At 41.6% G+C, this 27,884-nt stretch overlaps 1 protein-coding gene across 1 annotated transcript; it reads left to right on the top strand.

Moving 5' to 3' along the window:
• POU5F1 (POU class 5 homeobox 1) lies at positions 1-27,884 on the top strand. Its single transcript, XM_032210810.1, is given in 6 exon segments — positions 1-226; positions 229-647; positions 17,128-17,239; positions 18,633-18,763; positions 24,273-24,437; positions 27,600-27,884. Coding segments are annotated over 6 exon segments (1,338 nt in total).

Here is a 27,884-nt window from a genome sequence, read left to right as displayed (position 1 = left end):
ATGGCGGGGCCTTTGCGACGAGAGCTGGGCCGCTCCTACCCTTTCCCGGTGCAAAGCTTGCACCTCGCCAACCTCCCGGCCGTCCCGCAGCACGAAACCTCCTCGCCCGGCTTCTTGCCCGAAGCCTTCAGCGGGGCGACGGCCGGGCAGGCCTTTGGCTTCAAGCCCGATTACGGCCCCCAGGGAGGGATCGGAGAGTCCTACCCCGGCGGGGGTGAAGTGCCTCGCACTGGTACCCCTTCGCTCCCGCCGGGGATGCCTGGAGCCACGCTCCGGGCATCATGGTCAATCCTTACGTCCTGGCTCAGCCCGGGGAAGCCTGCCAGGCTTCCAAGGCCGAGATCAAAGTCGAGCGCGACTTCGACCAAGCGGGCCCCTATTACGGAGGGCATCCCTGGGCCGGCGGGTGTCTGTTCCCTTCGGCGCCGGTCCAGGCCAGTCCGGCTTCTTGCAGCAGCAACAACAGCATCAAGGAAGCCGCTTCGCCCAGTCCGGATCCCGAGCCTTCCAGCAGCCCCGCCAGCCAGTCCGGAGAGCCAGCCAGTCCGGACAGCGCGGAGAGCAGTCCCCGGAGCGATGGCAGCCTGACCCCCAGCGAGCAGATGGCCTCGGAGGAAGCGAAAGAGGAAGAGGGCAGCGGTGAAGAGGTAGGAAAATTGCGGGGGGGGGGGGCGGTTGGAGCCAAACTTGGGTTTTGCAAGGCGCTTCTCAAAGTATAAGATTAAGAAATGAGCAACTCTTAAAAAAAAACCCGGCAAGGACACAATTGAGCACCCTAGTATAGTAAAGTTCGTTGATATTATTCTTCTCGTCTTCTCATTTTTCCCATCTTTCTTACTACTTTCTCCTATTGGCATCCAGAATAGAATAGAGTAGAATTCTTTATTGGCCAAGTGTGATTGGACATACAAGGAATTTGTCTTTGGTGCAGATGCTCTCAAGGTACATAAAAAGACAAAACACATTGGTCAAGAATCATAAGGTACAACACTTAATGATAGTCATAGGGTACAACTAAGCAAGCAATCGGGGAAACAATCAATATCCACATAAATGGTAAGGATACAAGCAACATACACTTATGTAGTCATAAGTGGGAGGAGATGGGTAACAGGAACAATGAGAAGATTAATAGCAATGCAGCCTGCATCTATGATATTGATATGACATTGTTGTATCTTATTAATGATTGTAACTATGATCTACAATATACAACCCATCATTTGGTTGCTTGTATGGGCAGTGAAAGCTTATGCACTGGACACAAATTCCTTTTGGGTGTCCAATCACACACAGCCAATAAAGAATAATTGTGTCCTTGCCAGGTTTTTTGTCTTTTTAAAGAGTTGCTCAGATTTTCTTATAGGATGCTAAACGCTTTTAAAATGGCTGGTTCCTACTCGCTTTTAAAATGGCTGGTTCCTACTCGGGATGGGAAGGTATTCCTAGCTTTTTTCGGCTTCTTTTTCATTGCATTCAGCTGTGATCTTGTAATCTGGAGGAAGTGCCTCCCTTTTTTTGCATTCACATAACAATCCTGGGTTTGATCTGTTTGGGTGTAGCTTCTGTTTTAGCAGAGCATTTCAGCCTGAGGGTTTTAGCATTCGTAGCTCTTTGAGACCTGTTAGGCAAATGCGGGGAGCAAATGAAGGATTGAGGAATTGTATGAAGTGCTCTGCAACTTCACATCTATGGAGATTCTCAGTGATCCAGGTCACCAACTGGTAGTCTGTGGACCATTGATAGTTCACGAGAAAATTTTAGTGGTCTGTGGAAAAGTTATTTGCAATTTTTATATTGCACTAAATACTATTTATCATTTTAAAAAATCATATTAGTGGTCTGCGGGATTTAAAATTATGAATTTAGTGATTCCTGAGGTCCAAAAGGTTGGTTACCCCTGATCCAGGTCATGGTTGTCCCAATGATGGGTTTTCCAAGAGGCAACCGGACTTTCTTGGGTATTTTTTTTCTTTGAAAATGTTTCGCTTCTCATCCAAAAAAGCTTCTTGGATGAAAAGTGAAATGTTTTCAAAGGGGGGGGGGGACCAGAAAGTCCAGTTGCCTTTTGGAAAAACCACCTTTTCGCTCCGAGGCTTCACATTTATTATGGAGTGGCTGGGCTTGTACTGTGCATTATTGTTGCTGCGTAGAACAACATGGAATCAACCATGGTCTCCTTTGGGGCTCATTGATAGGTATTACAGATAAAATTTCCGAGCTGGTAAAAACTCTGTTAAAGGTGGAGTCCATTAAGTCTCTGGAAGATTTGCAACTCTGGTTTTAGATCCCAGCTGGGGATTAAGTACCCAGCTCGGGATCATGTCCTGCTTGTCATAATTGTAAGCGTAAATAAAGTGGTGGTTTTTTTTCCCCATGGTGCTTTTTTTTTGGTCATGTTTGAATGAGAATCTCTAAGCTCATATTGGGTTGGACTAGATGACCTACAAGGTCCCTTCCAACTCTGTTAATGTGTTAAACTGAAACATAAATAAGTGGTTGGATTTGTAACAAGACTGAATCACAAACTAGCTAACTCTGCCTCAGCTTATTGCATATTGTGTGAACCAATACTGTATAATTAGTTTGTAGTTCAATGACGATCGTCACACAACTGGTAACCTGGTTTCTTAATTAGCCACTGTTTAGGCTTTATCCAAACACTGCAACTTAGTTGCCAGTTTTAGTGGTTATACCTAACATGCTAAATCACAAATCTCATTCAAGTGAGTTGAATGCTAACCAAGCTTACCATGGAATCTGTGTTCAGAAGTGGTAAGGCTATATGAGATGTTAGGATGGGTCTTCCGTAAATCTGCATTTTTTGCAATTCATTTTTTTTCCAATCCCACACCAACCTGTTGTATCTATGTTAGAAACATATAATGCGGAAATGGGTGTTGAATTTGGAAAAAAAATGAAATTGAAAAAAAAATTGGATCCAGGTTCATAGTTTATAGTATACACTGGAAGCAGACTATAACTCATAAAAGCTCATAGTATCATGCGTAAACACTTTAAGGTGTCACAAATTAGAAGCAGGCAGAAATTATGAGAGTTGAGATCAAGTTGAGAAAAAGTGGTTTCAGTTTCCTCCTGAGCCGAGCTGTTTCTTTACACCCTTGAACTTTTGGAGATAAAGCTCTAAATGGCCCTCTTTCTTTTAAAAGTAATTACATAGCAAAGCTGTGTCAGATTACTCCATCAACTCAAGTATCCATTGCCTTAGTTGTTGAGAAGGATGTAAAGCCAAACAGCTTCCTCTTCCCCCCCCCCATTCAAGAACTAGTATTCAGATTCTACTGCCCTGGTGGAGGATTAAGGGTGATTAATTAGTGCTAGGATGTGTTCAATGTTACAAACGGCTTTGAGACTTTTTTTTTAATGGGAAGCAGCATATCAACATGTTAATTAAGATCCATAAAATCATTGCCCCTCCTAATTTGTTTAAAGTCACCTAATCCCAACAGCTGCTGTTAGAAGTGGTCAATTAATGAAATCGATTACAGAGTCAAGAAGTCGGACTTGATTGGCAGAGCGTCTAAACTTCTGAAGATGTAAGAGAAAATATTTTTCTTATAAATTCTTGGAGAATTTAGAAAAAGGTGGTTTTTCTTCTTCTCACCCCTATTGGGCAGAACGCTAGGTTTCCAATGGAACTGAAGACTAACTACCATTAGAAATTGTGGATAATGTTCATAGCTCAGGTTGTAGATTTAGGCAAAGAGGTGATTTGCTGCTTGACTCCCAGATGTTTCATTAGCAAACTAGGTAACATCTTCAGTGGGCGGTTGGGTGAAGAGTCTTGTTTGTTTATACAGATACCATATAAAGGAGAATACTTGTCACTCAGGGTTGACATGAAGAGGTCCTTGGTGCTCTCTGAGCTTGGTTGTTTCCTTGGCAGATGTTTCATTTCCCAAACTGGATGTTACCTAGTTTCGGCAATGAAATGTCTGCAAGGAAATAAGCAAGCTCAGAGAGCACCAAGGATTCATCATTTATATAGTTCCTGGGTAGTTGGTTGATCTTGTAACTGGTTGAATCGCAAGGCCAACCAACCACCCAGGACTTGTATAAAGGAACAAGACACCTGACCCCAAATCCCACTGAAGATGTTACATAGTTTGGTAATGAAACGTCCAGGAGCCAAGCAAGCTTGGAGGACAACCTTTTAAAACTAAAAAGCTTTAAGATTTCCTTCTAGGAAAGAAGCTCCATTGTCTTGAATCAGTTGCTTCCTTTTTTGTGTGTTCCAGCTGTTTTGCTCACTCGCTAGTTGGATTTATTCAATTGATCAGTAAATAAAATATACATCAATCTCCAGTTGATTGGGTTAGCCTAACCCGGTATGTCAAAAATCACATTTTGGCATGGTGTGAATGTGAAAACTTTGTGTTTTGGTATACGGTACTTGGCTGCCTTTTTTTAAGGCTGTATAGTGCAGGGGTCTCCAACCTTGGCAACTTTAAGCCTTGGCGGACTTCAACTCCCAGAATTCCCCAGCTTTGCTGGCTGAGGAATTCTGGGACTTGAAGTCAGCCAGGCTTAAAGTTGCCATGGTTGGAGATGCTTGGTATAGTGGGTATAAAGCCACATTGTAAAATGAGTCACAGTTCTATGATTTGTTTCTAAAATTCAGAGGTTTTAGGAGTGCAGCAAGAAGTGGGGTTTCCCTGCCCCCCCCCCCCAAGCAGACTGATAATGTTTTAGCTTTTATCCTGTTCTCCTGCAGATCAGTTATAAAAAAAACCCCTCTTTTGTGCTAACAGTCAGGATGCCATCACTAACAGTGTGAGTGTGTATTATGGGAAGTTATGACATGACTGCAATTTGTTCATAGTTTTATGACATCTGTATTGCAAAGCACAGTGTGAAATCCATGCCAGTTTTGCAACAAACTAGCAATGCAGTACAGGTAAGTCCTCAACCTACAACCACAATTGAGCCCAAAATTTATGTTGAAATTTGCTAAGCGAGTTTTGCCCCATTTTACAACTTTTCTCGTCACAGTTGTTAAAGTGAATCACCGTGGTGGTTAAATGAGTAACTTGGTTGTTAAGTGAATCTGATTTCCCCATTGACTTGGCTTGTCAGAAGGACACAAAAGGGGGATTTCATGACCGGAGACGCTCCAACCAACCGTCATAAATATGAATCCGATGCCAAATATCTGTATTTGGATCACATGACCATGGGGATGCCACAATGGTTGGAAGCAGGCCACTTCAGCTGACTGTTATCTGCAGTTCGGCGGTTCAAATCTCACCGGCTCAGAGTTGACTCAGCCTTCCATCCTTCCGAGGTGGGTAAAATGAGGACCCGGATTGTTGGGGGCAATATGCTGACTCTGTAAACCGCTTAGAGAGGGCTGAAAGCCCTATGAAGCGGTATACAAGTCTAACTGCTATTGCTACTGCTAAATATGAAAACCTGGTTCATAAGACACTTTCAGTGCTGTTGTAACTTTGAACGGTCACTAAATGGATTACATGTTGTAAGTCGAGGACTACCTGTATAGCAGTGTCGTCACATGGTAACACTGCTCTCGGTATCTCAATGGTTATTGTTAAATGTATATGCTGCTCATTCCACTATCCAAAATGACTCAGGGTGGCTTACAATTAAACTCCCCAAAGATTATTATGGAGCTACCAAAGAATGCCAAAAAAAAGGATGCCAATGGATGAGGCAATTAGAAAGCTTTCCCTGTATGGAAAGACTACAACAATTTTTTTCCAATTTTTTTTTATTGTCTTGCATACCATTTTAAGTTTACATTCACATAATTGTTATTCGTCTTTACATTTGTCACTCTTATACATTTATTATTTCATTTAATAGGTTATAATATACAGTTTGGGTTGCTTTATTTACCATCTCCTCCTCCTGTTGTAACACCACCTTATTTTCCCTTTCTTTTCTCCCTCCCTCCATTCTCTACTTCCTTCCTTCCCCTTCCTTCTTCCCTTACCTTTCTCCTACTCCTATTCTCCCCCTTCCTACCCTCTCTCCTTCTCTTCCTCTCCCTTCCATCCTCCTCCTCACCTCTTTCTTCTTTCCCCCATCCTCCTTTCATTCTCTCCTCCTCTCTCCCTTTCTTTTTCTATTGTTGTAGGTGTCTCTTTTAGATCTACAACAATTGAAGTTGGTTTTTTTTGAAAGACAGAGAAAACACGATAGCTTAATACAAAATCAATGCATGACATAGAAAACAGAAAGGTTTCATTCCTCCCAGTGTTAGAATTCTGGGTCACCATTGAAATGAAATAATCCGTGATTCAGGATCAATGAACAGAATTATTTTTTTTTAATGCTGTGCCGGATATGAACTTCACGGCCATTGGGGGGTGATGGTCATCAGTGGGGAATTATTTTTAAGGAGAGGATTGGACAAGTCCAAGAAAGACAGGGGAAAAGTCAACAGCTGTCAATCTTTCAGGGCAGTTTGCTATTCTGAAATGCCAGCTGCTGGGGAGCCTCAGTGTAGGAGGGGTAGCAACCCCCCTATTCATGTTTGTGTGTTTTTGGAATGTATATTGACTGCCTACTGTGAGATAAAGGGTGGTGGGCCAGATCAGTTCTTGGCCTAGATCGAGTAAAAACTCTTTGAAGTTTCCCATTCCTTAGGGAACATTAATTAATGAAACATTGTGATGCTGCTCTCAAAGCCCAGAGAAAGCAATTGTGAGGCATTTCTTTTAAAAAGAGTCAAGTTTCCAGAGAAAAGAAACAACTCAAAAGTGTCCCTTTTTCCCATTCCCAACTCAAGATCTACCATGCAGCTAAGAAATTCATTTTGAATTTCTCCCCCCACCCCATATTTTATTTATTTTACTTATGTAACATTCAATTTCCATCAACTGTGTGATATGGGCACAATTATTTTTAAACAATCATAATCCACATATTTGTTGTAATATTCATCACAATAATATTGATAATATGATAATAATACTTAACATCTTCTTTAACAACTCTCCACATTAATATTTCCTCTTCTCATATCTCCTCCTTTCTGATTTCTGTTTCTGTTGTCTAGCCATTGATAAAATACATCCCATATCAAAAAATACTCAGTTTCTTCTTTATCCTTAATAGTAAGCTAAAAAATACTGGACGAAAATACATACTTGGTTGGAAAAAAAAACCTATAAAGCAACATAGATTTAAAACCAGAGATATTTTTGTTGGGCATTATATATAAGATTTGGATATCCATTTGTCTGAAGTGGTGTAGGGTTTCCTTCCTAGGCAGGTGATTGGACTAGAAGATCTCCAAGGTCCCTTCCAACTCTGTTATTCTATTCTATTCTATACCAGAAAAATATGATAAAAAGACTATATATCTGGTATTACATATACTAACCATTACCAGAATTGTATTTGCACAGCAATGGAAAAATGATTCTGTCAAATGGGAATGCAATTAAGAGAATATTAGAATATGCAGAAATTCATCTTGAATTTCTGAGCAGGAGCTGAACAAGTTAATTTTTAAGCCTCTTGCTAATGCTATAATGACTGGACAGAGCAATATCAATCTTCCCAAATCTCTTTCTGTAATCAGATAATAGTTTGCTTCAGAGCCAGACAGGAAGACCAGTCTTCTCAAATCCACTAAAGATTTGTTTGAATCCAAGAGCTATTGATCAAAGTCAGGTATTAAAATTAAAGTGAAAGTTTATAAATATTTTCTAAAATATATGTTTTATTGATACATTTTTCTTTTATAAACATAAAAAATTCCATGTCTATTTGAACAGCATTTTTTCTGGGCACCAATAATTTTTAAATAAGTATACAACAATAATCATAAACATACTAGTAATCTTAATACAAATATCAATATTAATCACAAAATAGTAATAGTTTATCAATCTTACAACATTTTCAATATACATTTTTGTTATCTTTTCTGATTCTGTTTAGTTCCTAACCTCTGTTCCTATTAGTTAACCATTGGTAAAATAAATCCCATGTTAAAAAGTATTCTGTTTCTTCTTTTTCTTTTATCGTAAGTGTCAATCTATCCATCTCAGCACATTCTAATTTTTTTTTTACACTGTCGTCTGTCGGGACCTCATCATTTTTCCATTGTTGTGCAAACACTATTTGAAAGCTTATAAATATTGAAGAGTTAATGCTTATTCATCTAGGTAAACAATAAAAACAAAACCAGATTACAGTAGATAACCTAGGAGTTTATTTCTGATTTGGGGGATGGAAAGGTGTACTTCTAAAAAAAAAAGCAGGATAAACACATGACAAAGAGAATATACTCTCCCTATTTCCCTGTATGGTTAGCCAATTGGATAGATGAACCTCTGATGGTGATGATGATTTATTAAATTTATATGCTGCCCATCTCACTATCCAAGAGACTTTAGGCTGCTTACAATAAAATCAAAACTGCAACAATATTTTTTTTTAAATATAAAGAGAATTAGAATTAACAGGGATCATTAAAATTAGAATTAACAGGGAAGAATAGCAATAAAAATAGCACTTAGATTTATATACCACTTCAGAGCCCTCTCAAAGTGGTTTTTAGAGCTAGCATATTGCCCCCAACAATCTGGATCCTTTATTATCACCTAATAAAATTTAGGTGATATATGCTGATGGAATAATAGCAATAGCACTTAGTCTTATATATCGCTTCACAGTGCTTTTTACAGCCCTCTCTAAGCAGTTTACAGAGTCAGCCTATTGCCCCCAACAATCCTCATTTTACCCACCTCGGAGGGATGGAAGGCTGAGTCAACCTTGGATGGATTCATTGGGCTGTACGTCAGAACTGAGCAGTATTTTGACTGACAAACTGAGTTTCTCTGCGTGAAAGTGTTCTTCAGCATTTCTATCAATTATTTAAATGATTATTCTTCAATCTGGATCTTAAGAGTACTGTAGTTTCTTTTCACTTTTTAAAGTTATGGGTGGCTTGTAATTCAAAATGTGTTTGGAGAAGGCTGAATTAAAAAGTTCTCAAAAGACCAAACTTGGCTTCCTAAATATAATTGGGGTGGGGGGGACCTAGAATGCTGTGTTTTGGTAGAATAAACAACTGAATTAAGAAGTGAAGTTTAGCAGATACAAATTCAAAATGCTGTATTTGCTGTACACAAAAAATGGTCAAATACATAGGGATGGGGTGAGGAATACTTACCTTGTAGGAAAAATATTGGGACTGTTAATTAACTTTAAACTAACTGTCCATCAGCAGTGTCATCCAACTACAAAAAAGCTGTGTTAAGAATACTATCATTTTAAAATTAGATAGTTTCTAATATTTTTTTTTAAATACTCCATTTTATTGTGCATTAATCAAGCCTTACCCAGAATTCTGTGTCTTGGTCTGCCTCCAGATCATTAAATGGAAGGGGACAATTTGTAATGAATTCAGAGGAGAGAGAGAGAGAAAGGATCACCAGCGTGAAAATTATGATCCGAGAAAAAAGGATGAAGGACAGTTGATGGATTTAGCCTAGAGGAGAAATGACAAATGGGAAGGAAAACTAAAAAAACTATTAAAATATTTGAAGGACTGTACAGTGCAGAGAAGAGCAACAAAGATGATTAGGGGACTGGAGGCTAAAACATATGAGGAACGGTTTAATGAAAAGAAGGAGTAGGGGAGACATGATAGCAGTCTTCCAATATCTCAGGGGTTGCCACAAAGAAGAGGGAGTCAAACTATTCTCCAAGGCATCTGAGGGTAGAACAAGAAGCAATGGGTGGAAACTAATGAAGGAGAGAAGCAACTTAGAACTGAGGAGAAATCTCCTGACAGTTAGAGCAATTAATCAGTGGAACAGCTTGCCTCTAGAAGTTGTGAATGCCCCAACACTGGAAGTCTTTAAGAAGATGTTGAATACCCATTTGTCTGAAGTGGTGTAGGGTTTCCTGCCTAGGCAGGGGGTTGGACTAGAAGACCTCCAAGGTCCCTTCCAACTCTTCTATTCTATTTTCTCTTCTATAGATTGTTCTCGACTTTCAACATTTCTTTTCGTGATCGTTCAAAGTTACAACACTGAAAAAAATTACCTATGACCATTTTTCACACTTACAACCAGACGTGATCGAAATTCGGATGCTTGGCAACTGATCCATATTTATGATGGTTGCAGTGTCCTGGGGACACGTGATCCCCTTTTGCAACCTACTGACCAGCAAAGTCAATGAGGAAGCTGGATTCGCTTAACAACCTTGTTACTAACTTAATAACCACAATTGTGACCCCAATGGGGCTCAAAATATCTGTTGTAGTAGTAGTTGTAGTTTATTCAATTTTTATGCCGCCCTATTCCCGAGAGACTCACTTGACCCCCAAGGTCCAACAGCCCTGAGTCCCCTCAGGGAAAAGGGCGGCCTATAAATGTCAAATAAATGACTAAAAAAAAAAAACTTCACCAGCAAGGACTCATACCCGACAAGCTCCGGAGCAGGGATCCTACGAGGAACTAAAGACCTTCGGATGATGATAGCCACTCCCCCACCCCTTTTCTGGGGTCGTGGTTGATGAAGCACCTGAAAACCCTTCTGGGCACATTTCAGTGAGGGGGACTCCTCCCTCTGGGCCCAGCCAGGTTTCAGTAAAACATGCCAGGTCTGCCCCCTCTTCTAAAATTAGGTCCCGGACGAGGGGAGCCTTGTGAACCACAGACCTGGCATTTAGCAACAGCAGCCTGCGACCAGGGCCCTGACCACTCTCACCATCTGGCCTTGGAGTGGAACTAGTAGGGCCGGAAGGAGAGATCGCTGTGACGTAGCGAGCCCTCCTTCCCCGGTAATGGCTAGCCCTGAAGTTCCTGCCATACCTGCCCCTGCCCGTCATGACCGTAATGTTCTGGCCCACACCCGTGTCCGTGGTCCCCATTCCCCCCCCCATACCTGCCGCATTCTTCGGCAGGCCATTTAACTCAAACATTCTACGACTGGGATTGGGCCTGGGCCCCCTAACACTTCTGCAGTAGCACTCAGTGCAGGCGGCACCAGGTTATAGTTCCAGCCCTCTCAAACATACGGATCCATTCACCCAAGCAATCCCCACGTAACAGTTAAAAACACAAAAATACAACAATAGGTTAATAAAAGTGGGCTCATTCATTCAATCACAACCATACCACACGCACTCTCCATACCATTTAAAAAATTGCACAATAGTGCAAAATTTAAGTTCGTGCAAAATCGTCCTAGTGTGGAAGAGGAAAGCTAATGTTCCAGACTTCTCCACAGGGAGAACAAGGTCCAAAAGTCTGGAACAGTTGGAAAGTTAATGTCAGTTGGAGGGAGGTAAGGAGCAAACTCCCTGCCCACGTCCTCTTTGTCCCCTGCCCTCTCTGTTGCTGTGAGATGGTTGTTAAGTGAATTTGCCCCATTTTGTGACCTTTTTTGCCACAGTTGTTAAGCGAACCACTGCAGTTGTTACATTGCTAATATGGTGGTTCAGTGAATCTGACTTCCCCATTGACTTGGCTTGTCAGAAGGTCACATAAGGGGATCACCTGACACCCCTCCCCCACCCCGGACCCTGCAACCGTCATAAATATGAGCCAATTGCCAAATATCTGAATTTTGATCACGTAACTATGGGGAATGCCACGATGATTGTAAGTATGAAACATGGCCATAAGCGTGACCCCGACAATTGCGCGATGGACATATTCGTGCCGACAAAAAAGCGACGATAAAATCGCGACGACAAAAACGCGATGATGACAACCACAAGAGAAACTCAGCCTGGAGCCTCCTTGCCCAGGGAGAAGGTCTCAGTCCGGAGCAAAGGCCCAAAGAAAGTTTCTCCCTCTCTGCTTCCAAGCTCACAGCAGCCCCCATCCCCCCTCGTCCTCCAGCATGTAAAACAGGAGGAAAATCAATTCCATCACCTGTCTCTGCAAACCCAGCGGGGGGGGGGGGAAGGGGGCCTTTTGGACTTGGGGGTTCTCTGCCTTGCAACTTACTACAGGCTCAGGAAATCCTCCAGCAGGCGGGCAGCAGCAGGCGGGCAGGGCTGCCCTCGGCTCAGAGACCCCTGGAGAAGGAGCCAGAGAACCTGCAAGCATTTCTGGCCACCAAGCCCAGGGTTATAACGTACGTATACGCGTTCCACTATGTTAAAGGCACAGCACATTCACTTGCGATTTTGTCGGCGCGCTATTGTCGAAAATCAATTAGCGATTTTGACGGCGCTCATTTGTCCCATCGCGGTTTTGTCGGCGCGCTTATGTCTATCACGCATTTGTCGGTGAACCGGCCATAAGTCACATTTTTCAGCGCCACTGTAACTTTGAATGGTCATTAAATGAACTGTTGTAAGTCGAGGACTACCTGTATTAAGGGAATAAAAAATATATATTAAAATAAAACAAACAAACAAAAAACAAAACAAACCAGATTCAATGAACCCCTAGATCTTGTTTTGCTGTCAGTTTTCTGTGTTTCTAAATATTAAAATATCCAGAGTATGTTTAGAGATAAGGTTTGGTCACCCAGTCAAGAACCCCACAGGCAATAATGAAGATAAGATCAATGTAAATTTTCAAAATGTAAATGTAAGTTCAAAAGACAAGTGCTCTTCTTCTGTTATGGAAAGAGGGAGAGGGAAGAGTGAGATGGAGAGAGAGGGATAGGGAGAGAAAGGGGAGAGGGAGGGAGAGGAGGAACTGAGAGATAAGGGAGAGGGAGAGAGGGAGAGGGAAGAGATTAGGCTGAGTTGGGACCAAATTTGCAGAGTGACCTTCCATGAATAAAGGTAGATCTGCACCAGAAGATTATAGTTCATTGAACAAACAATAGCATCTTCGTTCACTTAAGCCATACACCATGGTTTATACAGTATCTAGTTTTCACATCACAGTGAAAACCATATGGTTAAGCATGCTCAGCCAGTGTATTAAGTTTGTCACATCAGGAGAATCTGCTGTGGCTTTCCCTGACTTTTTTTGGGGGGGGGGCAACATATAGAAACAATACACCTCTTGTGGTTCTGTTGCCTGCCCTACAAACTTTGCAGATCCTTATCCTGTCTGCTCCATCCTGCCTTTGGTGCTTTCAATCAAGACCCCCTCCTTCTCCTACCCCTCCTCCCTGGAAATGACATTCCCCAGGGGCTTTCCAACACCATCCTCCTCTCTCCCAGTAATGTCTGGCTAAGGATTTTGGAGAGCCACTTGTAGTGCTAAAGTCACTTCAAAGCACTCTTGCCTCGAAAGAGTTCATCTTCTTGCCTTGGGCAAGGTAGACCTTGCAGTTGGCCTCCAGTCTATGGAAGGAATCTGGGATTGGACCTTGGTTTGTTCTTCACCCCTGCACCGATGTATGGTGTCTATTTCAAAGGAGTATAAGCTTCCAGGAATGGTTATCTTGCTCAACTTTCCAAATTTCGAATCCTCCAAGTTTGAGATTTCAACTTTCACAATCTCCGGCTCATCTCAGGTCACGGATGAGTTCTGAAGAACGAGCCTATTAGAAAATGGTTAATTGCTGCAAGAGATAATTGGAGCAGAATAGGTTTTGGGAGGAGCCATACCCCCCCCCCCTTCACAGTCCCCAGATCATACAGAATCAGAGAAGATTCTCTTGAGAACTTGCACAGAAGAGCAATTAGGATGATTAAAGGCCTGGAGACTAAGACATATATACATACATTTGATCAAACATGAATAAGATAACAGATATAAGTATAGACATGATTATGAATACATGAAATGACTACGAATACAAGGGAATATTAGGACAGGGACAGTAGGCATGCTGGGGCACTTATTAAAGACCTCTTAGGAATGGGGTGAGGTCCATGGTAGACAATTTAAGGTTAACGTTTTGGGGAAGAAACCAGAGTCAGGTAACGCATTGCAGGCATTGACCACTCTGTTGCAGAAGTCGTATTTTCTGCAATCGAGTTTGGAGCGGTTTACCATAAGTTTGTAACTATTGTAAGCTCGTGTGTTGTTGTGGTTGAAGCTGAAGTAGTCATTGACAGGTAGGACATTGTAGCAGATACTTTTATGTACTACGCCTAGGTCGGATCGAAGACTGCGAAGTTCTAAATTGTCTAAGGCCAAAATGTCAAGATGTAAGGAATGGTTGCAGGAACTGGGTATGGCTAGTTTAGAGAAAAGAAGGACTGGGGTGACATGATAGCAGTCTTCCAAGATCTCAGGCGTTGCCACAAAGAAAAAGGGGGTCAACTTACTTTCTAAATCTAAAGCACTAGAAGGGATGGAAACTAATCAAGGAGAGAAGCAACTTGGAATTAAGGAGAAACTTCCTAACAGTGAGCACAATTAAGCATGGAACAATTTGCCTTCAGAAGTTGTGGGTGCTCCATCATTGGAGGTTTTTAAGAAGAGACTGGACAGCCATTTGTCTGAAATAGTATAGGGTCTCCTGATTGAGCCAAGAGGTTAGATTTGAAGATCTCCATGGTCCCTTCCAGCTCTGTTCTGATTGATTGAAGAATCAAGAGTGTATGCTAGCCATAATGCTATTTGTGGCAGAAACTGGATTGGATTGAATACTTTATTTGGCCAAGTGTAATTAGATACACAAGAAATTTGTACAGAAGCTCTCAGTACTTATTTTTTTAATATCACTCAAAGGGAAAATAAAGAAGATAATCGGAAGGATAAATAATAATGCCACCGCCATACTTCATGGGTTAATATACATAGACATTAGACAGCATTGTGAGAATTAGATGATCAGTTAGAGTGATGGTATTGTTTTGGCATGCAATGCCCTATAGTAATGTCCCCGAGGGAGGAATTTGGAACACCTTTATGTCCAGGATATGAGGGGGTCTGCAGATATTTTCTCAGTTCTCCTTCTGACCCACACAATACGCAAGTCTTCTATAGAAACCCTCCTGGTTGCAACTGTTCTTTCCTATTAAGTACCCCTTGGAGTCTGTTCCTGATAGTTAAGAATGTGAGCTTGAGGGGGACAGAAAACCTGGCAGATTTCTTTTGGAGAAGATATGATTTAACTCTGGGCAATTAAGTAGGCTCCAGGCTAGAAGCCTGTTGGTTGGATTCCTTTTCTTATCATAAATGTGTGAAGATTGTCTGCTGGAAATTGGAATTGTCTGCTGGAAGTTGTGACTCTTGTGTCATCTCTTGTGACTGCTCCAAAGAGTGAGAAAGAGATAGATTGGAAATGATGAAAGTAATACATGTGAGCTTGAACTCTGCCTTCTAGCAAGAAATTTTAATAAATCACTCCTGCAGGGGGAGGTGCAGGTAATGAAGAAGCATGGAGATCTGTTGAGGTGATTGATTTCTAGTGATTTCGAAGGAATCCATTGGATTCTTCTGAGTTGCAAACTACCCATAGTCTGGCATGGAATCTTTTCAATTCTCTTTCAATGTTGGCTCTTAAACAGATTATGAGAATTAAAACCACTGTCCTCAAGTCTTGAGTCTGGTGGTCTTATCCTGATTAGTATAAAGGGAGATTGTATATGTACCTATATGATGTAATATATGTTTATATGTGTATGTGTACACACACACACACATGCACAAACACACACACACACACAATATTAGCTAATATTTTTTTCTCCTAATCCATACATGTGTCCTCAAAAATAATCCTGAACCAAACATAATTTCTAATGTTGGATTTTCCCCCTTACCAGAGGGCGCCCCCTTGTGGAGTACTGTGAAGCAATTACCATGGCAACTCCACTGTCCTGCACAGTAGAAGCCATTTTATGGCAATACAGTAGAATCCATTTTAAGGCACAACAAGCTGTATCTTAACAGAACACACACCCTCACGGGGTGTTATGGGTGTCTTACCCCACAGTATTTGTTGTTTCCAGTGAGTAAGTCATCTGTGTACTAAGTTTGGTTCAAATTGCTCAAGGCATTCCAAAGTTATGCTGGAACACATACACGCACGCACGCATGTATGTATGTATGTATGTATGTTATGTCAAAGCACCTGGTATGCCCAAATATGGGAGGGAGCATACTGCTTCCCTTTTGCCTTTCAACTCCACCCTAGGAGCCTTCCAGGCGGGAAACCATTTAGTGGCTAATACATCTGCCTAACAATTAAAAACAACCGAGGTTCTAATCCTAGTAAGGGTATGGCTAGCTGATGAGAGCTAAATAGCTTGAAATAGATCTATACTAGTCTCCCTTTATTTATCAGCACAAATGCTATATATATGTGTGTATGTGTATGTGTATATGTATATGTATATGTATATATAGTGACTGGTTCAAAATCACTCATTGAGCATCTACATGGGAAAGTAGAATTGAACCTTGTCCCCCTCCTTTTTTTTACAATTTTAAAAAGTAAATATACATTCCAGATGAGGTGATAGGAACAAAAAAGTTAAAAATTTGCTCAACTCCATTCCAAATGAGGGAGCAGTTGTCCCAAAGGTGCTTCTTTTCCAAAAAGCAACTGGGACTTCCTTGAGGTTTTCTTTTCTTTGAAAATGTTTTGCTTCTCCTCCAAGAAGCTTATTTAGTTCTTCAGAACTGAACTGAATTGAATGGAAGAAGCTTCCTGGATGAGAAGCGAAATATTTTCAAAGGAAACACCCAAGAAAGTCCAGTTGCCTTTTGCACAAAAAACAAAAGACAAAAAACTCACCTTTGTGGCAACCATGACCAGGATGATCGGGAATCTCCATAGACTCCTGGGAGTCTCTTGGATTGCAAGGCGATCAAACCAGTCAATCCTAGAGGAGATCAACCCTGACTGCTCTTTAGAAGGCCAGATCCTGAAGATGAAACTCAAGTACTTTGGCCACCTAATGAGAAGGAAGGACTCACTGGAGAAGAGCCTCATGCTGGGAAAGACTGAGGGCAAAAGAAGCCGATGACAGAGAATGAGGTAGCTGGATGGAGTCACCGAAGCCGCAGGCGTGAGCTTGGATGGACTCCAGAGGATGGTAGAGGACAGGAAGGCCTGGAGGAACGTTGGTCGCAATGGGTTGGACACAACTTTGCAACTAACAACAACATAGACATTTAGCCAAAAGTTGTAACTTGTTTTCTGAAAAATGAGTTGTGCATCAATTTCAAGGAGGTCTTATTGTGTCTTGAAATGGATACCTGTCAATCAAAGTACTTCTTATTCTTTGCTCCCCCCCCCCCTTAGGAAACTACCACTACAGAAGAGCTGGAACAGTTTGCTAAGGAGTTGAAGCACAAAAGGATTACCCTGGGCTTCACTCAGGCAGACGTGGGGCTGGCCCTGGGTTTACTCTATGGTAGGTACAAGCTGTTGGGTTTTAGGCATGTAAAATATCAAAGAAATGAAAATTTTTGTGGGTTTTTGTATTTTTTTAGCTAGGATGAGAAGAAACTCAACTTTTGTCTCAACTAAGATTAAGAGACTTTCTGTGGCTCTTGAGCAGTCATGGCTCAGAATGATAAGAGCTTGTAGAACAAAAGAGTTGGGAGAGAAGGCCTCCTGAGCTAAAGAGATGTGTTGCATTGAATTGGAATTAATCTTGATCTGTTGATAAGATTGACCCATTAGTCCAAACAATAGTTCCAAAGTGGGAAACCTCTCTCCTTTAAAGGCATTGTTATCTAACAAGAGATGCTCCTTTTTATAGCTTTTATATTAAAAGGTGTAACTGGCATCTAATTTACAGGGCAATATTTTTAAGTGTGTTGATTAATCCGATCAATTAAATCTCTTGTAGCATTTTCAGAGGCATTTCTCACTGTCTACTCTTGTTGTAGCAATTTTTCTGTGACCTGGAATCAATCAATCCTTTCTTTCTTTCTTTCTTTCTTTCTTTCTTTCTTTCTTTCTTTCTTTCTTTCTTTCTTTCTTTCTTTATTTATTTCTTTCTTTCTTTCCTTTTTCCCTTTTTTCTTTTCTTTCCTTCCTTTTTCTTTCTTTCTCTTTTCCTTCCTTCTTTCTTTTCTTTCCTTCATTCCTTTCTCTTTCTCTTTTCCTTTGTTTCTTCCTTTGTTTTTTTCCTTCCTTCCTTCCTTCCTTCCTTCCTTCCTTCCTTCCTTCCTTCCTTCCATCCATGAAGTAAGCCTAATTTTATTTAGGTTTTTATTGAAAACAATTTTGCATTTGAATCTAAAAAGTATGGAAAACACTGGGCAAGAAGTTGCTTTAGATAGCTTTCAAAAATTCTTCCAACACTTGAACTATTAGCAAAGTAGTTGCCAACAATATTGAATATTCCCTATTTTTCTTTAGTTACCACAAAGTATGAACACTTTACTGCAAAAAGCCCCTTGAAGTCAATGAGAGTGAGACCAAGATTGAGTTCTGATAGCTATGACATCTGACCTACTAGATCAGGGATCTCCAATGTTGGCAACGCTAAGACTTATGGACTTCAATTCCCAGAATTCCTCAGGTCTCCAACGTTGGCAACTCTAAGACTTGTGAACTTCGACTCCCAGAATTCCTCAGGTCTCCAATGTTGGCAACTCTAAAACTTGTGGACTTCGACTCCCAGAATTCCTCAGGCCTTCCAATGTTGGCAACTCTAAGACTTGTGGACTTCAACTCCAGTTGAAGTCCACCAGTCTTAAAATTGCCAAAGTTGGAGACCCTTGTCCTAGATTCCTCTTCTAAATATTGATCTGGTTGTTTTTTGTTTTTTGTTTTGTTTTTACTTACTTATGTAGGGAAGATGTTTAGTCAAACCACCATCTGCCGCTTTGAAGCTTTGCAACTCAGCTTCAAGAACATGTGTAAGCTGAAGCCCCTTCTTCAGCGTTGGCTTCAAGAGGCTGACAGTAACGAGAATTTGCAGGAGGTGAGTTTCTAGGATGGACGAATGGCTTATCCTATCTCCAGGACCTGAACAAATTCTTCATTTGGGAAGCTAAGTTTTATTAATTGTTACTAATAATTATTACCGTAATAATGCCACTTTTCTGAGAGTTCTACTTGGCAAATGTCACCCTGCCTCTTTCCCGGGGAGTATAAAATTTAAAGGGTTTTGTTTAACGTTTCAAATAAAAAGAGCACCATTCAGAATTTGGGTGGTCCAGAATATCACCAAAAAAATTTGCTATTTCAAAGGATCTGCTCATTGGATTTTTTTTTCCAGTGCATCTCCTGTATGGTGAGATTGTCCCCAAAGAAAGAAAGGCAGGAATACATATTATTTTGAGGATGAAGGTTCATTCTCTGAGCTTGTGGGTTGGTTTCCAAACGTTTTATTACCAGGCCAGGTAACATCTTCAGCAGGGTCAGTGTTCCTTTGTTTATAAGGGTTTCAGGTGTAGGTGTGTCCCAGAGGTGGTGTTCAGCAGGTTCTGACCACTTCTGGAGAACCGGTAGCAGAAATTTTGAGTAGTTCAGAGAAACGGTGAATGCCACATCTGACTGGCCCCGCCTCCATCTATTCCCTGCCTCCCAAGTCCCAGCAGATCGGGAGGGAATGGGGATTTTGCAGTATCCTCCCCCTGCCATGCCCACCAAGCCATGCCACGCCCACAGAACCGGTAGTAAAATAAATTGAATCCCACCACTGGTGTGTCTGCTGAAGCCCGGTAACGAAACGCTCAGAAACCAACCCACCTCTGAGAACAAACCTTCGCCCTCATCCTACACCCCAAGCTACAAATATTCACCACTATTGCAAAACACACCATTTTCTCAGCCTGATGCACGTTACACATCCTTAGTGGACACCTTTTGCGAGAGGGTTTTGACTTGGGGAATGATAAAATGAATTAATCAATGGAATAGCTTGTCTCTTGGAGTTGTGGATGCTCCATCCCTGGAGGTTTTCCAAAATAGATGGGACAACCATTTGTAAGACAACCACCAGTAGGATCACATTTGGATGTGGCCACAATATCATCACAATATAAAAAAAGATGTTGAGATGCTGGAAAGAGTACAGAGAAGAGCAACAAAAATGATTAGAGGGATGGGGGCTAAAACATACGAAGTATGGTTGCAGGAGTTGGGCATGTCTAGTCTAGTGAAAGGAAGGACCAAGGGAGACATGATAGCTGTGTTCCAATATTTGTGGGGCTCCTACAAATATGAGAAGGGTCAAAACTATTTTCCAAAGCACCAAAAGGCAAGGCAAGAAACTATGTTTGGAAACTAACTAGGGAGAGAAGCAAGCTAGAAATAAAGAGAAATTTCCTAACAGTGAGAGCAATCAACCAATAGAATAGCTTCAGAAGTTGTGGATGCTCCATCACTGGAGGCTTTTAAGAAGAGACTGCAAAGCCACTTGTCTAGAATGGATAGGCTCTCTTGCTCAAGCAGGGAGTTAGACTACTAGAAGACCTCCCAAGTACTCTCCAGTTCTAAAATTCTATGTTCTAAGCATGGGAAGAGCAGGCTGGTGAAAAAAATCGTGGCACGACAAAACCGCGCTGGTCAAAATCACGGCGATAAAATCGCTGCGCTAAAGCCGTGACGTCATCACCGCCGCGACAACAGCGTGGCAACAGAAGGGTGCTTTAAAACAGCGCCGCGGCAGAAAGCCGACTTCATTTAAGGTAAGCGTTAGGATTAGGTTTAGGGGTTAGGTTTAGGGTTAGGTTTAGGGTTAGGTTTAGGGTTAGGTTTAGGGTTAGGTTTAGGGTTAGGATTAGGGTAGTGAGTGCTTGGGAATGCGCAATTTTGCCCTCCGCGATTATGTCATCGCGGTAGGGTCGCGTTTTGTTATGTCTCTGCGCAGAAGGGCTTCGTGGATTTGTGGTGGAACCGAAAAAAATTGCAGCGCCTACATTTTAGTTGCAGTGGCAAAGAAAATTGAATGGAGTTTTGCTATATCGCTCAGCAATATACAGTTTGGTTGTATGGATCAGCTTCCTCCAGTCAGTATTTCTGCAGATATATCTTTCTTTCAGTCAGTCAGTCAGTCAGTCAGTCAGTCAGTCAGTCAGTCATAGGGACCTGAATGGTTCTATAGGAGGGGATGATCAATCTAATCATCAATCAATCATGTCAATATTTGAAGCTCTCTAATTGTGTTCATTAATTCCTTAGTAACAATCAGTTGGATGTTCTGTAAATATGCTAGCACAGCATTAAAATCTACACACTTTTTTTAATTACCCAAACTGGAATAGCAAAAAATATATATGCAAGCATTTCATAAAAGTTGCAGAACAATTCAACTAAAAAAAACAACACAATGACTCATTAAAAAAAAAGCTATGCATATTGTGGCAAGGGAAGTGAATAGGAAGTCATGACGGAATTTGAAGGTGCGCTAAAAGAGGAGAGAAAAAATGATAGAGAAACTAAATAAGGTATTTATTCTTGTCTTCATTTTGAAGATGTAGAACATCCTTGAATTAGCTTTCTTAAGAAGGATATCAGAAGAACAGAGAGAGATGAAATGAAAAGCCTAATCAATTAATGAAAAGCCAGTTTTATGTCCATTCTGGATAAAATGTTGAAAATATTAAAGAGGAAATAATGTTAACATTCAGAACAAATTTTGCTGAAAAGGAACTAGCATGCCCCCCCTTAAAGTTTTATCTCATTAACTTTATTTTTAGGATGTTGGCAAAAATGTAGATGGGATAATTTAGTAGAGAGCATACCTGGGTTTTCAAAAAGCTTTTGACATTTCTCATGTATAAAGTTTATAATCAAAATTCAACAGCCATTAGATAAAAGGGAGATGCTGTCTAGAAAAACAGAAGAATAAAAATGAACCCTTTTCAAATTAGAGAGATTCAAAAAATCCTTCATGGATCAATTGCTTTTTAAATAGTTTCTATATGTTCAGGTGAACAGTAGGATAAGGAGACCACGTTTGTTGATATTATTAGACACTATCCAGGTTAGTAATATCTAAATGAGAGTACAGAAAATCCCATAAGGATTTTTCCAAGCTGCTGAATGGACTTCAGAGAAGAAAATGAATGGTTTAATATATGTACCGTATTTTTCGGCGTATAAGACGCACCTTTTTTCCTCAAAAAAGAGGCTGAAAATCTGGGTGAGTCTTATACACCGAATACACAATTTTTTGCCTCCCGAATCCCCTCCCCTTCACCAAAATGGCCGTGCATACTCTTATGGGGGCTTTCAGAGAGTTCCTGGGGGCTGGGGAGGGCAGAAATAAGCAAAAAATGGGCTGGTTTTTTGCCCCCCCCAGCCCCCAGGAGCACTCTATAAGCCTCCATAAGGCTATGCATGCAATTTTTTTAATTATTTTTTTACAAAAAGGCCCGTTTTCATGAAAAATAGGCCATTTTGGGGAGTTTTGCAAAGTGCAAAAACTTTTTTTTTCCTTTTGGAAAGCTCTTTAACTGATTGAGAATTACGTGGATCAAATGCTGTGCCAGCAGAAACAGAGTCTTAGGTGCTGCAGGTTGTCAGCAATTTCCTTCTCCAGCAAATGGATAAGTACACCTGAAAACATCTACCTACCTACTCTCTCTCTCTACCTACCTACCTACTGTATTTCTCTCTCTTTCTATTTCTCTCTCTCTATCCCTCTTCTTACCTACCTACTGTATTTCTCTCTCTCTCCCTCTATCTACCTACCTACCCCTCTCTCTCCCTACCTACCTACTTTTCTAAAATTTACTTCTTCAAAACCTTGGTGCATCTTATACTCCAGTGCGTCTTATACTCCGAAAAATACGGTAAATGCAAATTGAGCCACACAGGCACGAAAAATCCAGCTTGCATGTCCAATATTGGAACTTGAGGGCCATGGTGGATGATAAGTTAACTCACAGTTTGCTGCTTTAAAAGAGGACATTCTATGCTTGGAATCACTGAGAATGGATTTTAGAATTAAATGTAACAACGAAGGGAAAGATCACACTTGGAATATTGCATTGACTTTTCTGATTTCCAAAAGTATATTGTAGAGCTGGAAAAAGGTGTGAACATGACATGGATATTCCTTTGTTAGGAAAGGGTCAGGATCATGCTTTAGAAAGGAATTCTAGAAAGATTCAGAAGCATGGGTTAAATTGAGAAAGTCACTGCTATCAGACATGGTGATAGTTGCCAATTTAGATAATTTTCAAAGCGGGCTAGACAATTTCAAGTAGACCCAGGTTATATCCATGGTGACTACCTTGTGGTTGTTTACTCTTCCTGAATCATAGGTATCTGACTTTAAATAACAGCTGGTTGATTAACAGTAGAACAGAACACTAAACCACCTATGTTGGCTTGTGAGCTTTCTAAACGTATCTGGTGGCCTTAATTTAGCAGAGATGCTCCTTTTGCTTGACATGTGAAAGAAATTTTGGAAGAAGGGGGATGCAAAGTTAGGAGTCGGTAGAGAAAATTGGGGACTAGAAATCTTTGTAGGCTTGGAGGAAAAAGGAATATCCAATTTGGATATATCCAAATTGAAACATGGGTCAAAGGGATGGCTTTACAAAACGGAGGAGAGGGCAGCAGGTTTGAATGGAGGAATGGAAAATGTTAGAATGCTAGGAGAGATAGGCCTTGACTTACAACCATTCATTTAGTGATCAAAGTTACAACAGCATTGAAAAAAGTGACTTAAAAAGGTCTCAGCACCCCCATGGTCACATGATCCAAATTCAGGCATCCGCAATCGTCGTGCGTTTATGATGGTGGCCACATCCTTGGGTCATGTGATCGCCATTGGCGACCTTCCCACCTGACATCGGAAAGCAAGGGAAACCAGATTCACTTAACGGCCATATGATTCACTTAACAGTGAATCTGCAGCCCTACGCTTAATAACCTCGCCGACAAAAGGATGTAAAAATCCAGTGTGACTCACTGAACAACCGCGCTGCTTAGCGACAGAAATGCTGAAATTGTTCAGTTGTGATTGTAAGTCGGACATTAGCTCTATGCAGAAATGAGTAGGGTAGAGAGTTTATAAGACCAGAAGGTACCCAAGGGAGACGTTTAGACTGTTGCAATGGGACTTTACCACAGTATAGATTGCTTAACCTTGTAAGTAACAGATGCTGGAGACATCTGAAGCCGGATCCAATCTGGGTTGGTCGCCGGGACCAGCGGTTTTCAGACTCATGCTAGAGCCCATCCTCAGGGAACGAGAAGTTCCATGAGGATGGGCTCTAGCACAAGTCCGAAAACTCAGAAGACAAAACCTTTGGTCCCGGTGACCAACCCAGATTGGATCCTGCAACATTATCCTGGGACATGTATATATTCGCTTTTGTTTGTGACACCTGAAGCTATTTTTTTTTTACCACCTCTGTGGCTGTGATAACTTTTAAGCAGAGGTGGAGAAGGGGGCTCTCTTATTGGGCGGGTCAGAAGGGGTTGTGACCTCCAAGCAGTGATCCCAAACATAGCTCTCGTCCTCTGTGCAGCAACTGTGCTCCATGGAGTCGGCCATGATCCAGGCTCGGAAACGCAAGCGCACCAGCATTGAGAACAACGTGCGGGGTTTACTCGAGTCGTACTACCTGCGCTGCCCCAAGCCTAACCTGCAGGAGATTTCACAGATTGCTGGCGACCTCTGCCTGGAGAAGGATGTGAGTGACCCCCCGTCTTAATTGCATGTCCCCAAAAGCAGCCACCATCTTGGTGCGCGAAATCCTAACTCTCCAGGGTCAGGTTTTGATGTCTGATTATTCAAAGTGTGCACGCTTTTGTTTTGTTTCGATTCAGAGCTTCGAAGAAATCAGGCTGACAGCTTTGGAATGGGTTGAATTCCAGAAGAACAAAACACTTTATTTTTTTGGCCTTAGCAAACAATGGGAAATTAAAATTCTTTTTAATCAAAGAAGAAGATAAGAGTGATAGTCCATTCTGGGTACTTCAAGAGTGTCAGAAGGGAATTGCAGAGAGAGTTAGAGGCATGTCACCTCCCGATGTTACATTGTGAAAGTCATTGCCATCGGACATGGTGATAGTTGCCAATTGACTGTTTTGAGTGGGTTACATTCCAAAAGAATAAAACACTTTTATTTATTTTTTTGGCCTTAGCAAACAATGGGAATTTGAAATTCTTTAACTGTTCTGGGGCCAAAGAAGAAGATACAGGGATAATCCTTTCTGGGTACTCCAAAAGTATATTGTAGAGCTGGAAAAAGGTGTGAACATTACACAGATATTTCATTGTTAGGGAAGGGTCAGGAGCAGTGGTGGGTTTCAAATTTTTTTAGAATCTCTTCTGTAGGTGTGGCCTGCTTTGTGGGAGTGGCTTGCCTGCCATGTGATTGGGTGGGAGTGGCTTGGCAATCATGTGACTGAGTGGGAGTGGCTTGGCAGTCATGTGACTGGGTGGGCGTGGCCAACTTGTAAAATGTGGTGAAACTCACTTAACAACGCTCTTGCTTAGCAACCAAAATGTTGGCTCAGAAACTCTGGCATTTGAAGCATGCAAGTCTTAAAGCTGTCAAGTTACAGGACCCTTGCACCCCTAACCTTTTAGAAAAAAAACCCTAGGGGTGTTCAAACTTGACAGCTTTAAGACTTGTGGACTTCAACTCCCAGAATTCCTCCTCCAGTCATGTTGGCTCAGGAACTCTGGCGTTGAAGTGTGCAAGTCTTAAAGCTGTCAAGTTACAAGACTCTTGCACCCCTAACCCTTTAGGAAAAAAAACCCAGGGGTGTTTAAACTTGACAGCTTTAAGACTTGTGGACTTCAACTCCCAGAATTCCTCCTCTCACTCTTCATCTTGATGATGTGCGGACGGAGGTGGGGATGGAGCTGGAACCGGTTCTAAACGGCACTGTAGATTTGTGGAACCTCTTCTATAGAAGAGGTTAGAATTGGCAGGAACCCACCCCTGGTCAGCATCATCCTTTAGAAAGGAATTGCAGAGAGAGTTAGAAGCATGTCACCACCCAGAATTCAATTGTGAAAGTCATTGTCATCAGTCATGGTGATAGTTGCCAATTGACAGTTTTGAGTGGGTTGCATTCCAAAAGACTTTTATACTTTTTGCCTTAGCAAACAATGGGAAATTAAAATTCTTTTTATGTCCTGGGGCCAAAGAAAAAGTGATAGTCCATTCTGGGTCCTTTCAGCCACCTGATTTAGAGAAAAATTGATGTAGGTGATGGACAGTATCCTGCACAGATTACTTTTTCAGAATAAAAGTAAGGAAACAGAATACTTATCGCACAACCCATACAACAAAGATGTTCTGGCATATTGTCAAACCACAGGACAAAATGCCAAAACATGAGGTATTTTCTTTCAGAACACTCTACCTGTCAATCTGGAAAAGTGGCATAATCACCCTATGATTGCCATAATAACCCTATCCACTTTAACTTGAAAAAAGGTTTGCCTGTTGAATTACAGTTCCATTACACCTGATTGTAGGCACTCTTTTCATCTTGCCTGCAGCAAAATTTGTTGAACTATAATTTCCATCATTCTAACCCAGGATGACTAAATTTTATTTAGTTGCAGAAAACATTTCCCCCCTGCTGGCCATTGTTTAATGTATGTATGTATGTATGTATGTATGTATGTATGTATGTATGTATGTATGTATGTATGTATGTATGATAAAGGAGGAGAGCCTGCCTAATATGTAATACAGCACAGGTTCAAATCCCAGTAAGGGTATGGCTAGCTGATGAGAGCTAAATAGCTTGAAATAGATCTATACTAATCTCCCTTTATTTATTTATCAGCACAAATGCAACACACACACACACACACACACATGTATATGTATATTGTGTGTGTGTGATATATGTGTGTGTGTGTGTGTGTGTGTGTGTGTGTGTGTGTATGTATGTATGTATGTATGTATGTATGTATTTGGAATTCCTTCTTCTGGATCTTAAAGTTACGGTCATGAGCCTAAAGCTGTCATACAACTATATTGAAACTATGATAGTTGTATACATGTATATGGCGAGCAAAGAGATTCTTGCGAGTTTAGCAGACAGCTGGCATAGGGAACAAAGCTCTTACGTAATCTGTTAGTCCTGCTAGAAATACTTTGAAACCTCCTCCCAAAGGGGAGCAACAAAAACAGACCGTAAAGTGGGTGTGTGAGGTCTTAACAATGCTTTGAGCTCTAAGCACATAGCACTTATAATCAGTATCCTGAATAACTGGAAGTTTCTTTCCGATACTCTTCTTGGTTGTCCTTACCACTCTCTTTATGGACTTTCTATCTGAGGTGCTGCTGCGGCCAAACCAAACAGTGATGCAGTGTGTTGTGTGCTCACAATTGTGCCTCTGTAAAAACTGGCCAGGGCAGGAGGAGAAAGATGTGTTCTCCTCAAACGCCGCAGGAAATGCAGATGTTGGTTTGCATGCTTCACTGAGGATGACATTTGGAGAGGCCAACTCAGTTTCTTCTGCTGTTGCAACATTCAAGGGCAGGTAGAGTCTTTCTAGAGGATGGGCTCTGCAAGGAGCTATGGAGGGAAGATCATTGTGGGGAGGATTAGCACAGTGATCTGTCCCTCATCATATTGGCTTGACCATAAGCTGTGGTTAGAAAGCAGTATTGCAGGCAAACTCTGCCCACAATCAGGAGTTCGATCCTGACCAGCTCAAGGTTGACTCAGCTTCCCATCCTTCCGAGGTCGTTAAAATAAGGACCCAGGTTGTTGGGGGCCATATGCTGAAGTTGTAAACATCTCCCCAGAGAGTGCTCTAAAGTGGTATGGAGCAGTATAAGTGTTCTTGCTATAACTTACATGTGCTTTGTCTCTTGCAGGTAGTACGCGTCTGGTTTTGCAACCGCCGTCAGAAGGGCAAGCGCAATGGAAACGGCCCTCGGGAGGAGCCCGATGGTCCTGTTCCACCCCAAGCTTGTCCTCATGGGCCGCTCCAAGCGCCGCCCCACGGCCTTGGCCCCGTCCACCAGCTGCCTCCACCGCCCCAGGGCTACAACACAACTGCGTTTGCTGCTGTTTACGTGCCCCAGTTCCACGAAGGGGAAGTCTTTATCGCTCCCACCTCGACCCCCACTGTGATGGGCCACCCAATGCATTCCACCTGA

This window comes from Thamnophis elegans, chromosome 2, assembly GCF_009769535.1.
Source record: "Thamnophis elegans isolate rThaEle1 chromosome 2, rThaEle1.pri, whole genome shotgun sequence".
NCBI lineage: Eukaryota > Metazoa > Chordata > Lepidosauria > Squamata > Colubridae > Thamnophis > Thamnophis elegans.
Note: the sequence above shows the minus strand (reverse complement) of the source record. Positions and strands in the feature narration are given on the sequence as shown.